The sequence below is a fragment of the Rhipicephalus sanguineus genome, chromosome 7, assembly GCF_013339695.2.
Source record: "Rhipicephalus sanguineus isolate Rsan-2018 chromosome 7, BIME_Rsan_1.4, whole genome shotgun sequence".
Classification (NCBI taxonomy): domain Eukaryota; kingdom Metazoa; phylum Arthropoda; class Arachnida; order Ixodida; family Ixodidae; genus Rhipicephalus; species Rhipicephalus sanguineus.
Window position 1 is genome coordinate 10,950,189 of NC_051182.1, and position 19,965 is coordinate 10,970,153.

The window sequence follows — 19,965 nt, forward strand, 5'->3', positions numbered from 1 at the left end:
CGTGACCCGGAGCCTCCTTCTGTCGCCGACTCTGGTTAGTCGGAGTGAAACTTGATGCCAGTAGGGTACTACCACAGGTTCCACAGGTCCTACAGGTAAGGTACAACCACACGCATTTTGCTCCAGCCCACACGATGCCACACATTTTACCTCGCGGATTTGGCCTTTGATGACCAAGCACACAATATTGCCACGCGCTAGTGGTGGCGGAAGAAGAGAGCGAAGAAGTTAGTGGCTGTTGTGGTCGAAAGTAAACAGCCGTTCGCTTCGAGTTTCCTATTTGTCGTTTCCTCTCGCGACAATATCTTTGTATTACCCAGCTTCTTCCAGGCGTCTCAGTTTGGCCTTGACACTATCACGCACTAGATGCTCACAGGAAGGACTTCGCTAGAGCAGAGTGAATGCAGTCTTTTACTATATAGCTCTTTTTACGAGCTTGGAGTGGGCCGAGCGATAATGAAGAATGTTTTTTCGACCGTGCCTTGTACTGCTGGCACACATGCTTTTCACTAAACACAAGTCACACATCAAAGTACTGGATATGCCTCTCCTGTGGTAATTCATGCGTGATGTTAATGCCATAAGCGTTGTCAGTGAAAATGTCGAGAACCGTGCTAATTGTCATTCCCCAACCCTGGCCTACGGTGCCTTTCATTACCACTAGATAATGGTCTACATATCTAAAAACTTTGTCAAAGAACAATAAAATATGTCACTTAAAATAGGTGCTAGGCAAAGCCTATACACACTCCTTTCTTATGGACGAAACGGCAGTCATTAAAAGATGTATCCGCCACCATGACCTGCCGCACTATACCGGAGAGCCACAGAACCGATAAGTAAGCCGCACCAGCCTAGTGCATCAAGCAACTCTGTTTATTATTATTCCATGGTATATACAGATGCATGTGTCAGCTGACGTGATAAGGCCTAGCGCCATCTAGGTTATACAAATACAACTGCTGAATACCACAAAAAGCAATATAAGTGGATGGGATGAAAGGTTAGAAGCTCTAAAAAATTGTCGACACATATGCCAGACTTAATTTGGAAGGTCATCGGACCTGCTTCCTCAATGAAATTCCCGTCTCTCCCTTGTCCTCTTGGCCAGCATCATGTTACATAGCTATAGCGTAGAGACAGCAGCAGAAGATTTAATACCGCAGTTTATCATCTGGCCATGATGCGCAAGATGAGTCACGGCAGCAGTCTTACACACACACGGCAATGCATTAAGCAAGCATGGTTTGAACAGGCCACGAGCCTCTGCTTGGTCTTTCGATTGGCGAGCTAACACATGGTCTGGCAGCAGAGTATCCCAGTGGATATCACATGCGTGTGTCGCTATAAACTCTGGATCGAGTCTGCAGGTTTTGTTTAATTCACATTTTTACATTCTACGTTCACTTGGTGCCTTACCTGGATAATGCATTTTCAAAGCCATGAGCTATTAGTCAAAGAAGAACAAGTCGAACATATTTTATTGGCCTCGTACTGCTCCACCAGTAACTTGCAAGAGTGATATCACGATGTTGTAGGATGGCACCACTGGAGATAATATAAAGCACAAATGATTATGCGACAGTGTGTATCAGGCTGCCACATATCTGTCCAGCCTAGCTTGAAACTCCTTAAACTTGGAAATCAGGCTATCCACAGCATTATCTCTCGTAGCCATTGACTGCAGATCAACCAGGTAGCCTGGGATGTCGTTGATGCACCTGTTGGCCAGCCGCCGCCTGTCGGTGCAGTGGCACCCATTGAGGAACAGTTCAAGGAGACGTGCTATGGCATGCAGCAGGTGAAGCGAACGCTCAGTGAACGCAGGGTCCTTGCCACGGTAGAGGTCGTTGTATGTGTCCCTGAGCCTGGAGATGGGCACATTGGCACCAAGCAAAGGCTCGAGAATCCAACCGGGCTCAAAACCATGTTGGCTTCCACGCAGCTCGAGAAACTTGACCAGGAAGGCTAGTGGAAAGAACTTCTCAGACTGGGCGTAATCTTGAGCCAGAGACTCCAGTCGCTGAGACAGCTGGTCCGGACGGACATTGTTGAGGAACTCGCGCTCCAGGAGAGACTGCCAAAGGCTTTCGACTAGCAGGGGCTTGTCGTAGCCTGAGGAGCGCACAATAGCTAGCTTGCACTCGGCCAGGTCGTAGGGATCTGCGTAGTCTCCGTAGAGGTGTGTCACGTCCACCAGTTCTGCATCAAGACGGGCCACCAGCTCTGCTGCCATTGGCAGGTCTGACCTCTGCCGCAGTGCATCCTGCACCTTGGCCTGCAGGCGAGCCACTTCCAGCTTCTCCTCAAGCTGGTACAAGAAGTTCCCTTCATTGGTCACCTGCAAGAGACCAAACATTCAGTGCCACTCTGGGCGTATGCTTCTAACAAGGGTGGCTAAGGGGTGAAGATGGTGCTACGAAACATCATGTTCAGTAAAGGAGCCCTATGTTATAGGCTTTATGTATGCCTAATAGTACACATATTCAATAAAAAGACGAGTGTGCAGTGGGTGAGGGGATGGATCCATTACTGTCGTTTGAGACTCAGTTTGTGCAACCTCCTCCTTCATGCAAATGCTACAAAGGTATGAAATCTAAGAGGACAGACTTTTGGGCTAGTTGGTTCGTTATGTTCATTGAAGCCATAGCGCGGATAAGACAGGGACCACAGAAAGAGGACAGGACGTGCGCTACTCACAACTGATTCTTTATTTCGGAAACATGTCGTACTTATACAGCAATGAAAAGACAGCAATCGTCACCACAAGACCGTATCACAAGCACAAAGCCTGCATCATCCAGAAACGCGATTTCCTTAGCACTGAGAGCAATCGAGGGCGCACTGACACAATTGGTATCTTCTCTAGCAATCAACCATGCCTCGACAATTTCCCGCGTACCTTTATCAAAGTTCCTATGCAGAACTACGCACTCTACGCAATGACTGCGGCTGCCGACCTGTGTTCAATGAGTGCGTAGTTCTGCATAGGAACTTTGATAAAGATAGGCGAGAAATTGTCGAGGCATGGTTGATTGCTAGAGAAGGTACCAATTGTGTCAGTGCGCCCTCGATTGCTCTCAGCGCTAAGGAAATCGCGTTTCTGGATGATGCAGGCTTGCGCTTGTGATACGGTCTTGTGGTGACGATTGCTGTCTTTTCATTGCTGTATAAGTACAACATGTTTCCGAAATAAAGATTCAGTTGTGAGTAGCGCACGTCCTGTCCTCTTTCTGTGGTCCCTGTCTTATCCGCGCTATGGCTTCAATGAACGCTACAAAGGTATGCTTGCGCTGCAGCTGCAACCTTCGGGGAGGAGCTTGTGCTACAAGTATAACTGTGCTGCTAGGGAACCTATGTGATGATAGGGTGCCTAGCATAACTAGCATATATTCTAGGGACAGTAGTAGCACAGCAAGGAATCTTTTTACATTCTGCGGGAACACACACTCGACTGTGAAGAGGGTGCTGAAGGGGCGTACATGTCCTATTGGCCTCGCGTGCCACCGATGGCGGCGCTGCGAACGGCGCTCCGGTGATGCAAAGGCGGGGATTTGGCTTTTGTCGTCTGCTAGGCTGTGGCTAGAACAGCAGCATTTTCTCTACAGTTCTCTCACGTCGCACGGCGTTCCTCTACTAGCTGTATTTTCTTGTAATGATAGTTCTTAAGGTGGTTGCTAGCATTAAAGGAGGTTAAGAAACATTAACATTTAACGTAGCTTCTATATACACGGAGCCATCGCGGTCAGGATCATGCCACCGAGTTCGTAGTGTCACTCACTGGGCTAGATGGCGTTGAAATAGCTTACGTGAAAGCACGAACGCCCTGCCAAGCAAGTTCAAGAGAGTCTGCGCTGATTTGGAAGTGAAGCGCAATCAATTTTACGGCGTATTCGTAAAAGTCAGCGTTATGTAAACAGACGTGAACGACAGTTCACACTCCCCTCCCAATTGTAGTCACGTACAAAAAACTCTTGCCGACAAAATAAAATTGCTAACTTCATCGACCAGCGGGTTATTGCGGAAAACTAGCGTAGATTGGGCGAGTTGGATGCACATTAAAACTATCGGCTCTGAATGAAACGCCAGCAGTGGTGCGCGTGGTACAGGTCGCACCCTTATGATTAGAGATAGTTACCTCTTGCGGTTTGCGGCTTGAGAGCCAGATTCATGCTTTCGATCGCTCAGTGCTGCCTAATCAGGTGTGCATGCATGTCAATGGTGATTACAGGACGGCGCGTATTATACAGTTCCTAATGCTTGGGGAACGCACTTTGCTGCTCGTGTTTCATTTGTCACCGATAATACAGCTTGGTAAACAGTAGGAAACATCGGCGAATATGTCCAAGAAGAGGAGAAAGAGAGCTCTTTCTCAACATTCTTTTGACCCCTTTGGCTGGTTATTGTTATTCTTTACCGCGCGCTGTAAGAAGATTGAATATTTTACAGTGAAAGCTATGGATTCCTCATCAAACGCGAAAATTCACCGTCGGCGTCCCTAGTCAGCAGCGTCAAAACGAGTGATGCAAGAGATCATCACTTGACGTCCTCATGATATCACAGACCGCCAATATTTGTGACGTCATAACGTCATGTCACATGATGACGTCATCACATGACATTGTCGGTTTGCATTGCCTCCGTGATCGGTGTGTCGATCATGGAGGCAATGCAAAACCAGGAGATTTGTAAAAAGCTTGCAATGCCTCTGATCCTGGACACAGTGCAAAACCACGTTACGTCCATTCCGAAGGAGGCAGGGACCATCGACTGAACATCGATGAACAAAAAGAAGATGGATTTCGCCTTCGAGTCATCTTAGGCAAACGCATAAGGGACCCTGCGACTCTTTTTAGTACAGTGACTGCATCACGCCCTACGAGGAGTCGACGGTTGAGAGCGATTTACACTATTTTATTGCAAATACATATCTTACTACCACTTTTGATGTGCAAGCTTCGTATTTATCTACGTTAGTATGATTAAAGTAATTCTGTTCAGCATACTTTCAAACGACCAGGGACGAGTCAGCAAACGTTGATTTATCAACGTATGGGCTGAAATATGCTGCAAAAAAAAATAATAATAATCATAAACAACTCCACACAACCTACGAAATATTTCATATCGCCGTCGTGTATCCGCTTTTGACACGTGCTCTCAACCTTCTTATTTCTTGTTTAAACTTCAAGTACTTACGACACGCTTACACGGCAGCTGCTGAAAACATGGATTTAATCAAAGGTTGTTGCCTGTTACAACCATTTAATTTATTTGAATGGCATCACACGTTGCTTGTCATGCGCTTAGAACTCCGAACAAAGGAATTGAATTGAAGGAGCAGGCTTGGCAACCGAACACGCGCAGCACGCGGTGTACGTATGTTGCGCTTTAATGCAGACACGGTAGCCGAAGCCCGAACGCTGAAATCAGTGATCGAAAATGGGCCAGAAAGTCATTTTGAGTGCGCCACAGCCATAGGACAGTCGCGAAAAGAAATCGTCGCCATACATGCAGATGTACAAATTGATGGCTAGCAGACGACACCGGGAGCAATCGACACTGAACGTGCTCCTGACGGCAACTCCGCTCGATTTTGCTGGGCATTTTGCTTGAACATTCAGTACAAATTGCTTTATGAACTTGCCCACTAATGTTTCAATAACTCGAGCAGGAGAGACTGGCCGGTAGCATCGAGCAGCCTTCACGTAGCTCGACGAGTGGCACCCGAGTCCCCTCTCTGATGTCACATGCGAGAGGGCGCCACTCAACGGTCTCGAAGACAATAGTACCGTATTTTCCGGTGTATAAGACGCACCTTTTTCCCTAAATTTTCGCTGGTGCGTCTTATACAACGGTGCGTCTTATATACGCAAAAAGTCACGTGACTCTGCAAGACCAATTTGTTTATATTTAATTTATGAGTACGATAAACTGAGCTCGAGAGCATTCGTAAAAATATATCTAATTTTGTTGTAACAATGAAGCGGCTGCGATCTTAGATGTCAGCTACTTGCTGTTCAAGCAGCGCGGCGACCACGGAGATTACGGCCGCAATAAAAGCCACCACTGTTGCGTGCCCCATTGTACTGTTTGAATTGTTTGTTCTTAAACGAAGAATTAAACCCACAGAACTGAGGCAATAAATAAAAAAGAGCACCACAACGGTCCATTGTAACGTTGTAGCGCCCACAATATCAGTTACAAAAGCGAAAGTACCACTTCATTATCATCATCATCAGTTTCCGTGTGAGACGTCGCTGCAGTCCAGCAGTAGTCGCAGTTTCTGGCTTCCGGTCGCCATTTACGTTTTGTATGCGTGTGATGTGTGGCGCGTTCGTTGTTTATGTGTTCTCGCCAAGTCTGGTAATGCCCTAAAGGTATGGTAGCCACCATAGTACAGGCAGTGCCAACGATGTGCTTCAAGGTGCTACAATGCTGCGTTAAAAGTTACTCAGAGGCTGACGACGGCAACCCAGCGATGCTGCCAACCGAGGCGGAAGAACTTTTGACAGTGCGCCAGAGGATGTGGCTTCAAATCCAGTAGAATAAATAGTGGTTTCTGCGCCTTAATAAAACTGCTGCTTACAGATATTCAGTGCCGTGCGTGACTACGCATTTCGCAATCAATGTACTCTGCGTGGGTCATTGGTTTTATCATGTCGACTGAGTTAAAAATAGATGCGTCTATACAAAGGTGCGTCTTATATATCATTTTTTCTTTCGAAAGTCATAAAAGTAGGGGGTGCGTCTTATACAAAGGTGCGACTTATACACCGGAAAATACGGTATGCAAAAATTGCAGTAAAAGAACGTGCCTAGCACAAGCAAAGCTTCTATTTGGGCTAGTTGGTACGGCATAGCAATGTAGATGCGCTGAGTGAAGCACAGACGAGAAACGTAACAAGGGCATTGCGCACCACTAGTCCTGTCCCTTGTTACGTTTCTCGTCTGTGCTTCACTCAGCGCATCTACATTGCTGTGCCTAGCACATCATGCCCCACCTTATAGCGCAGCACCGTTTAATTCTTTCCTGCACACAGGGCCCTAGTTGAAACTTATGGCTAACCACAGAACAATATCGCAGTTGTCAAAAATTCAACGTATATTCTGGTTTTTCTAGTATTACGTACAGAATTGAATACAATAAACTATTGTAAATAAACAAATGAAAGGGGTGTGTGAATATTAAAATTTTCGAATACGAATAAGGCAAAAAAGTTTGTCTTCAAATATCGAATCAAAGAACGAATACGTCGCGATCGTCATTAGCCTACTTATGGCCCCTGTAGGATGAAAGCTTTTCCCAGCAGTCAGACTTGTACACGTTACAGAAAATGAGTAACCGATTACAATTACAATTACTTCGTTTAGAATGTAATTGATTACAGTGGTCAATTACAGCCCAAGAAAAGCAACTGAACAAACACAGAAATGTAGTCGATTACATTTGCGTTACTTTCCTTCAAAATTTTATTGCCATAACGCATTAACACAGGTTTACTCAAACTACAACGAAGTACTGTGGCCTGCATGGTAGAGAGAAGGCTGGGAGGCTTACTGTGGCTTCTCGAGCACCCACCCACTGTTTACGGATTTTTTCTGTGATATAGTTTTACACGTTGTTAATTAACACTTTCAACTGTTGTTTTTCCAAGTTGTCATTGCTTATTCTTTCATGTTTCCTCGTTAAGAGGTCAGCTGCAACACTGAACACTCTCTCAATGCATGCGCTGGAGGAAAGGAACACCTTGCGTGCACACCAGCTCATAGTTGCACAGTGCTTCGATGCTAGTGTCCATGTCCTCTGTGAAGTTTCGCTGTTGCTGGCACTCGGCTAAAGCGTTGCAAGTAAGGCCTGGGACAAGGTGGGAAAATGCGCTCTGTAGGGCCCCCCGTCTGACCGGACGGGGGGCCCCTACAGAGCGGGTGGATATTTTTCGGGACGAGAACTGCCGTAGAAGACTGCTTACAACTTGACTTTAGAAAAAGAACTAATTGATTACTGGTAATCAATTACAAGAATTACTCAGAACGAAAAAGTAATCGATTATATCGCAGAGTTACAAGAAAACGTAATTGATTACAAGTCATCGGCTACGTGTAACACGTTACGTACAACTCTGCCAGCGATCTTCCTATCCCCCTGTGCTGCGTGAGCAAATTCCATTTTATGCCACCAAATTTTGTCTGTCCACGTAACCCTTTGCCATCCTAGGCCACGTGTGCATTGTTCAAGGTTGCTACATGAGAAGTAACAATAGCTCGTCATTATTGTTTTAAAATAACTTAATGAAACTGCATGTCATTAAATGGACACTAAAGAGCAGAACGATTTTTCTCGCATTAGTAAAGTAGGCTTCCACGATACCAAAAACACCACGCTTGCTGCGAGAAGACGCTTAACAAGCGAGAAAACGCGCAAAAGGAAAATACAGGTGGCGACGCCACCTTGGAATTCCCGCACCATTTGCCGTGACGTCGCATATTTTTGACGGCGCCTGCTTGGGCCTACATAGTTCCTAATCGGTTAAATCGAAGTACATTGTCCTCTGAGGGGGCCAGAGACTTGACATAACGAGTTTGTGGAAATTTCGTCGAGCCAGTGGCACCAAAATACATTAAATGCTCTTTGAAATTTTTTACGTCACGAATGACAAAGTTCGGCGCGAAACTTAAAAATGAAACTTTGAACTTGGTTTTCTCCTCTAATAATAAACCTATGGTGGTGAAATAAACTACACAAGAGTTCTCCGAACGCACTTTATCAATCTAAACCAATTCATTGTTTCTCTTTAGTGTCCCTTTAAGCTGCATGCTTTTTAAAACACCTTTATTTATGCACTGATTACAAATTATGAGATAGAAAATTAAGTAGCTGACATGTTCACAAGGTGAGCACTCTTTGCGTGCTGTAAGAAAACGTCTGAAAGTCAAAAATACATTCTCCCTTATGCAATGTGACTGCATAAGGGAGAGGGTATTGTGATTGTTCACACACTAACTTTTCTTTTTTCAAGCATCTAAACAGTAATTAGGGAACATTCTTGGTGGTTAATTTATTGTATCCGATTACAGAACATGAAACTGCAACATGTGCTGTACAAGAGAGCTGCGAAATAAAGCTTGGTGAAATAGAAATCGTTCCTGTCACCTGAGCGTGCAGGACATAAGGTGAAATGAAGCATGAGGGCAATATGTGCATCATGCATATTTCTCAGTGATCATATTAAAACATTGCCAATTGACGGGAATGCAGTATAAATATGCACTGAACAATAGTATGCAGTAACCGGAAAGTTCAACGTAACGTAACGGGTAGGTACTATTAGCGATGCTTCACTCTAAAAATATGAATTGCGTAGCATTTCATAGAAATATGAAATGTGTAGCATTTGTCATACGTAGGGATAGGCGAATAGTAAATTTGAGGTTTGAAGTGAATAATGATTTAGTTGAATGACTTGAAATAGAATAGTTTGATTATACAAGGTGTTTTTTCAAAAAAAGCAAATTTTAATGAAAATTCTATTACAGTCAAGCTCCCGTCATTTTTGCACACGAACTCCACGTCGAGGTGGAAATACTTTTCCGCAGCTAAAATCCCACTGACTTGCCTCTTTAACAAAAACTCATGAATTAACTTTTTAACTACCGACTTGAGAGCTGCCATTTAATTAGGAATTTGTAGTGCAGCCTAATTTATGGCACAATCATTTTTTAGAAATCATGAAAGTTGTACGTAAGTAGAGATAGTCATCATTGAATTTTAAGGGCGATATCGAAATTGACGGCACTGGCACACACGAAATGCGGCCTCTCTGTTACATCAGACCGGAAATACCCGTGACAGGAAAGTGACGAAATTTGAATCAAGGCGCGCTGAAACAGAATCTGGTCAGGAAAATTGGCAAGCATTCTTAAAAACACAAGTAGACAAGCTCATCCTCTACGTGCGATGCGTAGTGCTTGCATGCTTCTTGCTTTAAACAGGAGCGAAAAACTATTTTGCCCGTCTGCAAAAAGAAGCACCGCAGTGGCTGCCCTCAAGTTTTATGCTTCCCAGACAAAGAAAGGTTGATATTGTGGTTTTCTTACGCACAGCTCAAAAGAAACTGATAACCACCAAACACTACACGTGAAGGTAAGGCTATGTATGCGCTGGCACAAGTGAGATGACATGCCGCTTTTCACGAAAAGATACGGGCGTGATGCGCCTTCATTCAAATTTTGTCACTTCATTGTCACGGGTAATTCCGGTCTGATGCAAGAGAGCGGTCGTGCTTCGTGTGCACCGGGCGCGATCAGTTTCGATATCGCCTTTAAAAGTGATGAATATCTCAAATTACGTGCAACTTTAGTGATTTCTAAAAATGGGTATGCCATAAATTGGCCTGCACTACAACTTCCTAATACTATAAACAACTGCTTTCAAGTCAATAGCTAAAAAGTTAATGAGTTTTTGTTAATTAGTTGCAACAGTGTCATTTCAGATGCAGTGATGTATTTCTACCTCGACGTGGAGTTCATGTGCGAAAATGACAGGAGCCTTACTGTCATAGGATTTTTATAAAAAATTTGCATTGTCTAAAAAGAAAAACACTCTCTACATAACATATGAAGAAAAATGAGCAGTTTTGTCATGACCCAAGTAATTAGCACTACATTTTTAATTAAGCATTAGAACTAGGCTTGTGCAAATGCAACTTTTGTGGTTCAAGGCAAAGTGAAACTAACATAGAATAGTAGCAGGATTTGAGTACCGATGGAGAGCATGTTAGAATGGGAAGATACGTTACATTTTGAAATTTGCTATACTTAGCACACATAAGCCCATATAACACACTTTTTAATTGGAAAAAGATAAATAAACGAATTAAAACAATAATGATCTGGAAGCATGTATGTACATTTAACCTTCAAGAGTGGCAGTGTGGATTTCCCCTGGATAGGCAGTTTCATGGCATTGCGGCACCATGCTGCAATGAAGAGACCTTGTCAAGCGGGTACTTGCGGTAAACTGTGTATTTGTAGCTTTGTTTTGAATACTTCGAAATTTTGGAAAATTTTAGTTCTCATCAAAGCAAATTCGAATGCTGTAATATTCTTTCGAATACATGAAGCGCTCGAATAAGTCGCCCATGCCTAGTAATACAATGCTTGCTCTAATATTCGAATTTATCTGAAATTCATATCTTTAACCACATATTTGGCCGTGGATGAATATTTGGGGAAGGTTGAAAACGCATTTTTTTAATCAAATATGCTTCGTATGAGGCAACTGTTCCATTTGTATTTGAAATTTGCAATATTCACACACCCCTAAAAGTAAATAAAGCTCCCTTTGGCATCCCCATAATGTTTATTGCATTTGAAACCTCATTTCAATCAACTGAAATTGTCTTCCAATCAACATAACAAACCAAATTTAACTAAAAAAAAGTCTGAGCTTACGCATCCACTAGGTCGCATCACTGCACCAAATATGTCAAGCAACATTGCTTTTCCCACGCATGGCAGTGCTTAAAGGCTCTCTGGGCAAAAGCAACACGATTTTTTTCTTTCACTGTGTGTAAGCAGTGGCTGTATTCCTCCACTGTTATCAAACTATCACTGTAGCACACTGTGCAGGATGGCTCAGCTATCTGGTTGGGGCATGGACTCCGACAATCTCGAAGGCCACACTTATTTGTGCAGTGCGACACCCACCAGTGGAAAGATAAGGGCGGTGTTGAGCCCCTGCTTACACGCAGCAGTAAGAACAGCTAGTGCATCCACTTCTCCCGATGTGGCAGTGCACAAACTATCGGTTGTCTAGGTATGGCGTCCAAGACTGCAGCTGTGACAGCCTAACCTCCAAGACCAGAAATCAACTAAGTCAAGCCAATGCAGCAAAGCTGAAACACTGCTTCGCATCGCCTCACGGTCTCCTTTAGTGGAGATGCTGTGATTTTTAATCAGAATTTTTTCTGTCTGTGGCGAATATGAAGTCTTACACACACTTGACAACACATGCTGCAAACAATGAGTGCGAGAGTGGTTTGTGTTCGAGCGTGCACTATGTGCGCATGCGCCGTAGCTCGACATGGGCCACTAGCGGCCGCGAAGGCAGCGCCGCTTCTCACCGTGCAACTTCATTTACCTCGCAGCCAGCACAGAACAGGGCAGGGATAGATAATAATATACATACTCTAGCTTTGAGGACCAATTATGGCGCGCATGGCAGCATCAGACTACGTGACTACGTACAGCAAAGTGACCGACTTCATAATCCAGCTTGGAGGCTCTTCCAAAGCATGATATAAATCATACTCACAACGCGAAAAGGATGCTGGAATCTGTCACTATATTTCACGGTCTTTTCATTTCTACCAGGATCAAATCACACGTTCTGCCCAGATGTCGGTCCCTTTAAAAACAGCGCATATCCGAGACGTCTAAAAAAGTTCACTGGGTCCCTCTCGTAGTGGAATCTTCAGCATTTCGGCATGCAAGCTGTTCTCCCTGTCACCACTTCTGGGGCAGTATGGATGAGTCCAAAGCAAAGGGGAAGTGAAAGATAATCACCTTGACATGTTCACCTTGTGAACATGTGAACCAGTCAGTTTTTCTGATATGTCCAGCCAACACAAAAGCTGTTAAGGCCCATATTTTGAAACGCTCCTTACCTCAGTGAGGGGGCCTTAATTGCTTGAGGACGCCTTATCAAGTATTCTGGAATGCTCCTTACTAAGGTTCCCTCACTCAGGTCCTCCTTGGTGCTCCTTCAAGTTAAAGTAGCGCTAGGGCTACTTTCAGATCTCCTTACCTTGCTACTTGCACTGAAAGGGCGCTTCTCTGCAGTACTTTGTCAGCGACAGTGTGTCTGATTTCTTATTTTCGATCGATGCCTTGCACTTCTGCACAAGCTCGTTATAAATGTATCCTCGTCGTTGTTGGAAAAGTGCTTGCCAGGCGTGTTTTCGAGTGTACGGCTGTATGACTGTCAAAATTTTTCGTTAAGATGGCACACCGTGAAGAGAACAAGGCATTTTACAGGAATGGAGAAAAAAGAAGAGACTCAAGGAATGCAAAATGGTAAGTCCCCTCATCGCCCACAGCTCGTGCTGGTGTCTTCCAGCAATGACAATTCTTGTTTGGATTAGGCTAGCAACAGCTTCTTGTGCATGGGCACTCTTCACATGTCATGTGGGCTGCTTCCACAATGAGGCAGGTGCGGTTGTCCGGGTAAGAGAAAAACGCATTGGTCTTAGCACACACAGGGGTGCAGGCCCATGTGCTACAATGTACGCCCAGGAAACCCTCCTTTCCTTTTCTGTGGATTATCTCAGCCTCTGAGATTAGTAATCCATCGTGACGCAGGTGAGTGACCTGTGCCTGAAAGCTGGCGCCTACACCGTGGCAACATGACTATTTTAATGCGTTGGAGAAGCAAGCCTGAACACTAACCCTTTTGACGTGTTTACTGTGTGAAGGTAAGAACCGTAGGATTGCTTGTACGAGCCTGGTTCATATGTCCAGCAAACATGATCACGGGTGAAATCGAGCTTAAGGTCAAGGAACCCGACGGAATTCTAGAAGGGAATATCACGTGTTATGACGAGAGACAATATACATTCTTCAAATATTCCGACCATTTGTGACAACTCAGAATGCAACCCCAAGGCATCACACTGTAAGACTACTAAGAAATCGTCCACATATATCTGAATACTTTCAGGAATTGGGTTCCTGGGAACCGCTGCTGCAAGACTCTCGTTTTGCAAAAAAACAGGCCCATCCCCAAAGGCACAATGCACAACCCAATAGACGTGCCCTTGTTTTGAATGTAAACATAATAATTTACTTGGACATAAGTACGTTTGAGACAAATTTGCCCCAAAGTGGGGAAATTTCAAAGCTTAACACGGCTCGGTTATGAAAATCAATCTCACCCACGTCTTCAATTCTTTAAACGATCTTTATTACTCGCTCCCACATAACAGGCCGTTGAAATGCATCAATGAACACAATAAGCTCCAAGGTTGCTCGACCATCCCGTTTTTGTCTGCTGCAACAGGCGGAAGTTAAGTAAATGGAAAAGGCTGTGCACCCATATCGCGAAAAAGCAGTGTGCACGTTATTCATCGTTGTGCACAAAAAATATTCCTTATTCTTGCTTCCAAATTGATGTTTAGTCAGTATTTCACACGTACTCTCGATCCAAGACTTGTGAAACACGCGCATTACCTTACTGAGGCGGAAAGTAGCAAACGAAGATTGAAGGAAGCTTTTAGAATATGCTGGCTCCCTCAAGGAGCTCCTTAAGATAAGCAGGCACGAAGGGCTCCTCACGTAAGGTAAGGCAACGGTCTGAGGTAAGGAGCGTTTGAGAATACAGGCCGAAGTGTTAAGTTGCACATTCCTAACACCTAAGATTTTGTGAAGCGAAGCTTGCAGCGTTCCGAAAAAACCAATCACCGCGGAAAAAACATCTCACGCACCCACCCAAAAGCCCTCCTTACCCACATGTGGCACGCAACAAAGAAATAATTAATAAAACTAAATAATTTTTTTTTTTTTCTGGGGCTGGGGTTTGATCCCGGGTCCTCCCAGTCTGAGTGCTTTGAACACTAGGCCATGCGCCCATGCTAGACGAATGTGAACTGAAGCATAAGAATACGTTAATAATATCTGGGGTTTAACGTCCCTAAACCACGATATGATTATGAGAGACGCCGTACTGGAGGGCTCCGGAAATTTCGACCACCTGGGGTTCTTTAACGTGCACCTAAATCTAAGTACACGGGCCTCACATATTTTCGCCTCCACCGAAAATGCAGCCGCCGCGGTCGGGATTCGATCCCGCGACCATCGGGTCAGCAGTTGAGCGCCATAACCACTAGACCACCGTGGCGGGGCCATAAGAATACGTTCTACAAACAACTGGGAATTAGCGTAAAAACCGGAATACAGTAGAACCTCGTTGATACGTTCGTTCTCGCTTAGTACGATTTCCCAGCTCCTACATTCGCAATTGCAAAAACAAAAAATTAACCCCATAGTGCTATGTATAAAACGTTGCGGTTAATACGTTCCCAGAAAATACTATTACTCGGCAATGTTCAGCACCGCAGGAAACTGCGGTCGTATGATACGTTCTGCAGCCAGAAACTCTCATTCAGTTGTGCAAAAACGGCCCTCTCATGTACTTGTGAGGCGCTGAGTGGCAGACTGCCACCGCGCAGCGACGGAGGCTTCTCCACAGTGCCTAATTTACCCCTCCGCTCATTCTCTGCTTTGCTCAATCGTCCCCTCCACGTCTTCTCCAAATTACTCGATCGTCCCCTTTGTGTCTCTTCTGGATTGCTCTATCGCCCCTTCAGCCATTGACTCAGCTCTCTGTCAACCACACACCGACCCGAAGGCACGCGGCCACACTGGCCGTCAAAATCTTCACACGGAAAGAATAGAGGCTGTCATTCCTCCAGTCCGCCAAGGTTTGGTACGAGGTCTACGGAAACGCACGTGCCGCCGCCGCTACCACTGCTACACAACACGCCGCAACACGTAACCATAGCAATGCCGCCATTGTGCGCAGTGTATATGGCTGATAAGACGTCATTTCCTCCACACTTTTCTCCCAGAGCGTGTTCATTTTCAGGTTGCTTTCGCCTATCGCACGGCACACTCCAGTCGCCGTTCATTTTCCTCTGGCTGGACAATTCTGCCTACTCGTAGGTAGCCAGAACCTGCCAGGACATATTTCTCTGGAAGATATCTGGAAAGCTTCTGGCTATAGGCAAAACCTCACATGCGCGAAAATGCATGCAGCAGCGACGAGTGATGAAACGGGCAATTCGGGTGACGTGTCACGTGCTCGATATCACGCAATCGCTCGGTTTTTCTGATTTGGAATCCGTCGCCCTAAAGTGCTGTGCTCAAGCAGCCAATTGCAAAACACTGGAACAGGATGTACATCAGTGACATACGGCTCGTTGTCACCACTTGCTTATCGACGTCCACCGGCAACAATGTTCATCAACATGGCCTACGGCGACAAACACAATGTTGACGTGGAACGCGAACATGAGTTATGGCACCCCAGGGACAGGAACAAACAGTCTTGCGCCGTCTGTGACGCGGCTTGGCGGCACGTAGCAGCAGTGATGGGATAAAAAAAAAAAATACTTCAAATAATGATGAACATTTTATGTACCAATATGCAACAAAGCACCTCATATTTTACGTTTCATACCGATGACAACGCGCCACTTTTGGTACAAGTAAACGCCCTCATGCCAGCAACAGTGGAGATTGCTCGCTGAATCCATTGCGTGAATGGGGTTTGCCCATGCAAGCGACCGCTTGCGCGAAGGCGATGTACGTCATGTCGCTCGCCGCTGTCGCGTGCATTTTCGCGCATATGGGTTTTGGCCTTCATCATCATCATCAGCCTGTCTACGCCCACTGCAGGGCAAAGGCCTTTCCCATGTTCCGCCAATCAACCCGGTCCTGTGCTTTCTGCTGCCACGTTATACCTACAAACTTCTTAATCTCATATACCCACCTAATTTTCTGTCTCCCCCTCACGCGTTTGCCATCTCTTGGAATCCAGTCAGTTACCCTTAATGACCACCGGCTATCCTGCCGACGTGCTACGTGCCCGGCCCATATCCATTTCTTCTTCTTGATTTCAACTATGATATCCTTAACCCCCGTTTGTTCCCTGACCCACTCTGCTCTCTTCCTGTCTCTTAAGGTTACACCTATCATTTTCCTTTCCATCGCTCGCTGCGTCGTCCTCAATTTAAGTTGAACCCTCTTTGTAACAGTCTCCAGGTTTCTGCTCCGTAGGTAAGTACCGGTAAGATGCAGCTGTTATATACCTTTCTCTTGAGGGATAGTGGTAGACAGGCCCGTAGCCAAAGGGGGCGCCCCCCCCCCCCTGAAATTTTCATGATACATGGTGTTTTACCAAAAATAAATAATGAAAATAGGCGTTTTTGTCAAATAGTCAAGGCTTTCAGCAAGTGCCCCCCCCCCCCCCCCCGAAAAAAATTCCTGGCTACCGGCCTGGTGGTACTGCTTGCCGAATGCCGATTTGATAATGCTTGCCGAATGAGCCCCATCCCATCCTTATTCTTCTAGTTATTCCACTCTCATGGTTCGGCTCCACGGTTACTACCTGTCCTAAGTAGACCTACTCCTTTACAACTTCCGGTGTCTCGCCACCTATCGCAAAGCGCTGTTCTCTGCCAAGATTGTTCCACATTACTTTAGTTTTATGCATATTAATTTTCAGACCTACTCTTCTACTTTCCGTATCCCAGTGATGCTACCGAGGACTTCTGATTTGGAGCAATTTTTGGAGCAGCAAAATTTCCGTTTGGGAGCACTTTAGAGCAGCAAAATTTTCATCTTGGAGCACTTTGGAGCAGATAATTTTGCTCTGGGAGCACTCTAGAGCAGCGAATTTTACTTCCTGTAGTGCACTACAGAAGCATATTGCATTAACATTCAAGCACCTGAATATTATTATGGGGCTCTTATGAAGGCTAGAAATATTTCGGTTCATTGCAAATCTCATGGAAAAAATCCTCTCAGGAGCATAGGCGTGCGGCCGCCCCCCCCTAATCACCTAAGAGGGGGGGGGGGGCAAAATCTGCCCTGTACTATGACCCTTCTAGTCACCTAAGAGGGGGGGGGAGCACAAGATCTGCCCCATACATTGACTTAGTAGGGTGGGGGGGGGCGCTGCGATGAACCTTCGCCCCCCCCCCCTGATGGGGAACCCTGCACACACCTATGCTCAGGAGAACTCCATATTTCACTCGCTAATGAAAAAATAAGGGCTCATGCAGTTGAGTGCTCTGGATTAACCTCTTCGGCGATTATTTTTTGACACTAGGAAACAAACAGAATACCGGGTCAAGAAAATTGTACTTTATGAAATAACACTAAATACACCTATGTGGTTATCAGCAGACATGGTAAACAAACGCCGTGATGTAGAGCAGCACCTCAATGCCAAAGAGCCACACTGTCCCTGATACATATCCCCTAAGACAACCCCAAGGCGAAAGCCAGGTTCTTTTTCTTCTCGATCGACGGGTAGATCCTCCTCCTCCCGCTCTGCAAGCTTTCTGCACCTCACCTGGTTTTGCGCTAGCTCCATGATCGGCGCACCGATCACGGAAGCAGTGTAAAGTGACGATGTCATGTGATGGCATCATCACGTGACACCGCGATATATGACGCCATGATGACGTCAGAAGTTTTGACGATCTGTGGCGTGATGATGACGCCATCACATGATGATTATTTTTAGCATCAATCGATTGACCCGCCGACGGTCAATTTTGGTGTTTGATAAAGCATCTAAGGCTTTCGCATTATTATTGCGTATTGAACGTTAACAACCTGGCCTTACATACCAAACTGTCCTCCACGATGTCACCTCTGTGCCATGCACGAAACAGCTTCGCTTATCCACTTCACAGAATGAAATGGCCCCTCAACTTTTTTTAAATTTTTATTGTGATAGCAATTATATGGACACTCTCGGCGGACTTTTGCCGTCGCCGTTGCCGTAATTTTCCGTAAAGTCCAAATTAATAACATCACCACGTGCATTCTAGACGCGGGTAAAAGCTCGCGAGCGCTGGCGACGAACGCGGCTGAAGCGGAGATTAAACTAGCCGGCCGTCTGTCTCTGTCGCACGGACAGCGCATGAGATAACATCTTCCCGCATGCGGGCCTGCCGTCGATTGCATATCAAACAGAGAGGAAACAGAGAGAGACGCCAGGGGAGCGGAGGGGGGGGGGGACTGCATCGTTCAAAGGGCGCAGTCGCTTGTGCGCGCGCTATCTCGAGGCATCAGGAGACTGCTCGTAAACTTGCTGTGCTCTCAACGTAAGAAAACGCTTCGGTTCCTGGAGCGGCCATATTCTCTTAAACCAGCGTTTTGTTGAGTTACGCGAGATCGGATCCCAAAGAGTTAGCTGTTAGCCTTACTTCGTTTAATCAGAGTCCCTCAATACTTTTACTGGTCATGATGCTTCGCCGTAACTCTATGGGGGAGCTTTGTGCGTTGCAAGCGGCGGTTGCGGCGCGGCGCTGCGTCCAGTCTGTTGGCATCGGGCAGACGGCAGCGAAGGCGGCTGTCGGTGTCAGTGCGAAATATCTTGGCGAGTCAGCGCGGAGTTTTCACCTTATGTCCTGTATTTTGCCCAGTGTGTTGTGCCTGAGGGTCGGAAAGGGTGCCGCGTACCTGCTGCGCACCCTGAATTCGATCGAGGATACAAGGGAAATGACGAAAAAGTGTCGGTGCTCTGGCTGCCTAGAGACAGCGAACGGCGGGAAATGTGCAAGCGCGCCATTCATGACGAGAAACCGGTGGTTTCACATTTGACTCCCCTCATGTGCGTGTCTGTAAAGAGCACTTCGATGAGAGTGACATTGTTCGCGTGCATCAATGGCTGGTCGGAGTTGGTGTTGTGACGTCGCAGCGCGATGTTCCGAAACTTTTGCGGACGCTGCGCCGAGGATTTTCGACGGCCTCCCAGCGTATCTGTATAGCGTGAAAACGTCCAGAGCTCGCCCGCCTACGCAACAAAAACGTAAAAGATGCACACAAGGTATGTGATGTGCATGTGTATCAGAGCAAACATCTGAACTAAATAAAAATATTTGGTTCCGAGTGCCGGTATCTTAAGGTTTGAATTTGGTGAAGCAATAAAAGATTCCAAACTCTCGTGCAAAACAAGCCTCGTTCTGACACGCTAACTGTACATGTAATCAACACCTGATGAAGACCGCGACGCTTACGAATGCCGGAAACAAAGCAAAATAAGTTAGTGGAAGTCACAACTGAAGAGCGGAATAAACTCTCAGGGTCACTTAAGCATTCGCCTCAGACTAATCTAATGGTTAAGACCATCTTCTTTTTCTTCAGTTGATGTATTGATACTCCCCCGCCCCC

At 45.7% G+C, this 19,965-nt stretch overlaps 1 protein-coding gene across 1 annotated transcript in view; it reads right to left on the minus strand.

Annotated features, from left to right (window-relative positions):
- Positions 1–1,462: 1,462 nt before the first annotated feature.
- The window catches only part of LOC119400578 (nuclear pore complex protein Nup155), a 57,006-nt gene continuing 38,503 nt past the window's right edge, over positions 1,463–19,965 (minus strand). The window contains exon 5 of the mRNA XM_049417722.1: positions 1,463–2,341. Within this exon, the coding sequence (XP_049273679.1) occupies positions 1,592–2,341 (750 nt within the window). The 3' untranslated portion in view covers positions 1,463–1,591. The remainder of the gene's footprint in view (positions 2,342–19,965) is intronic.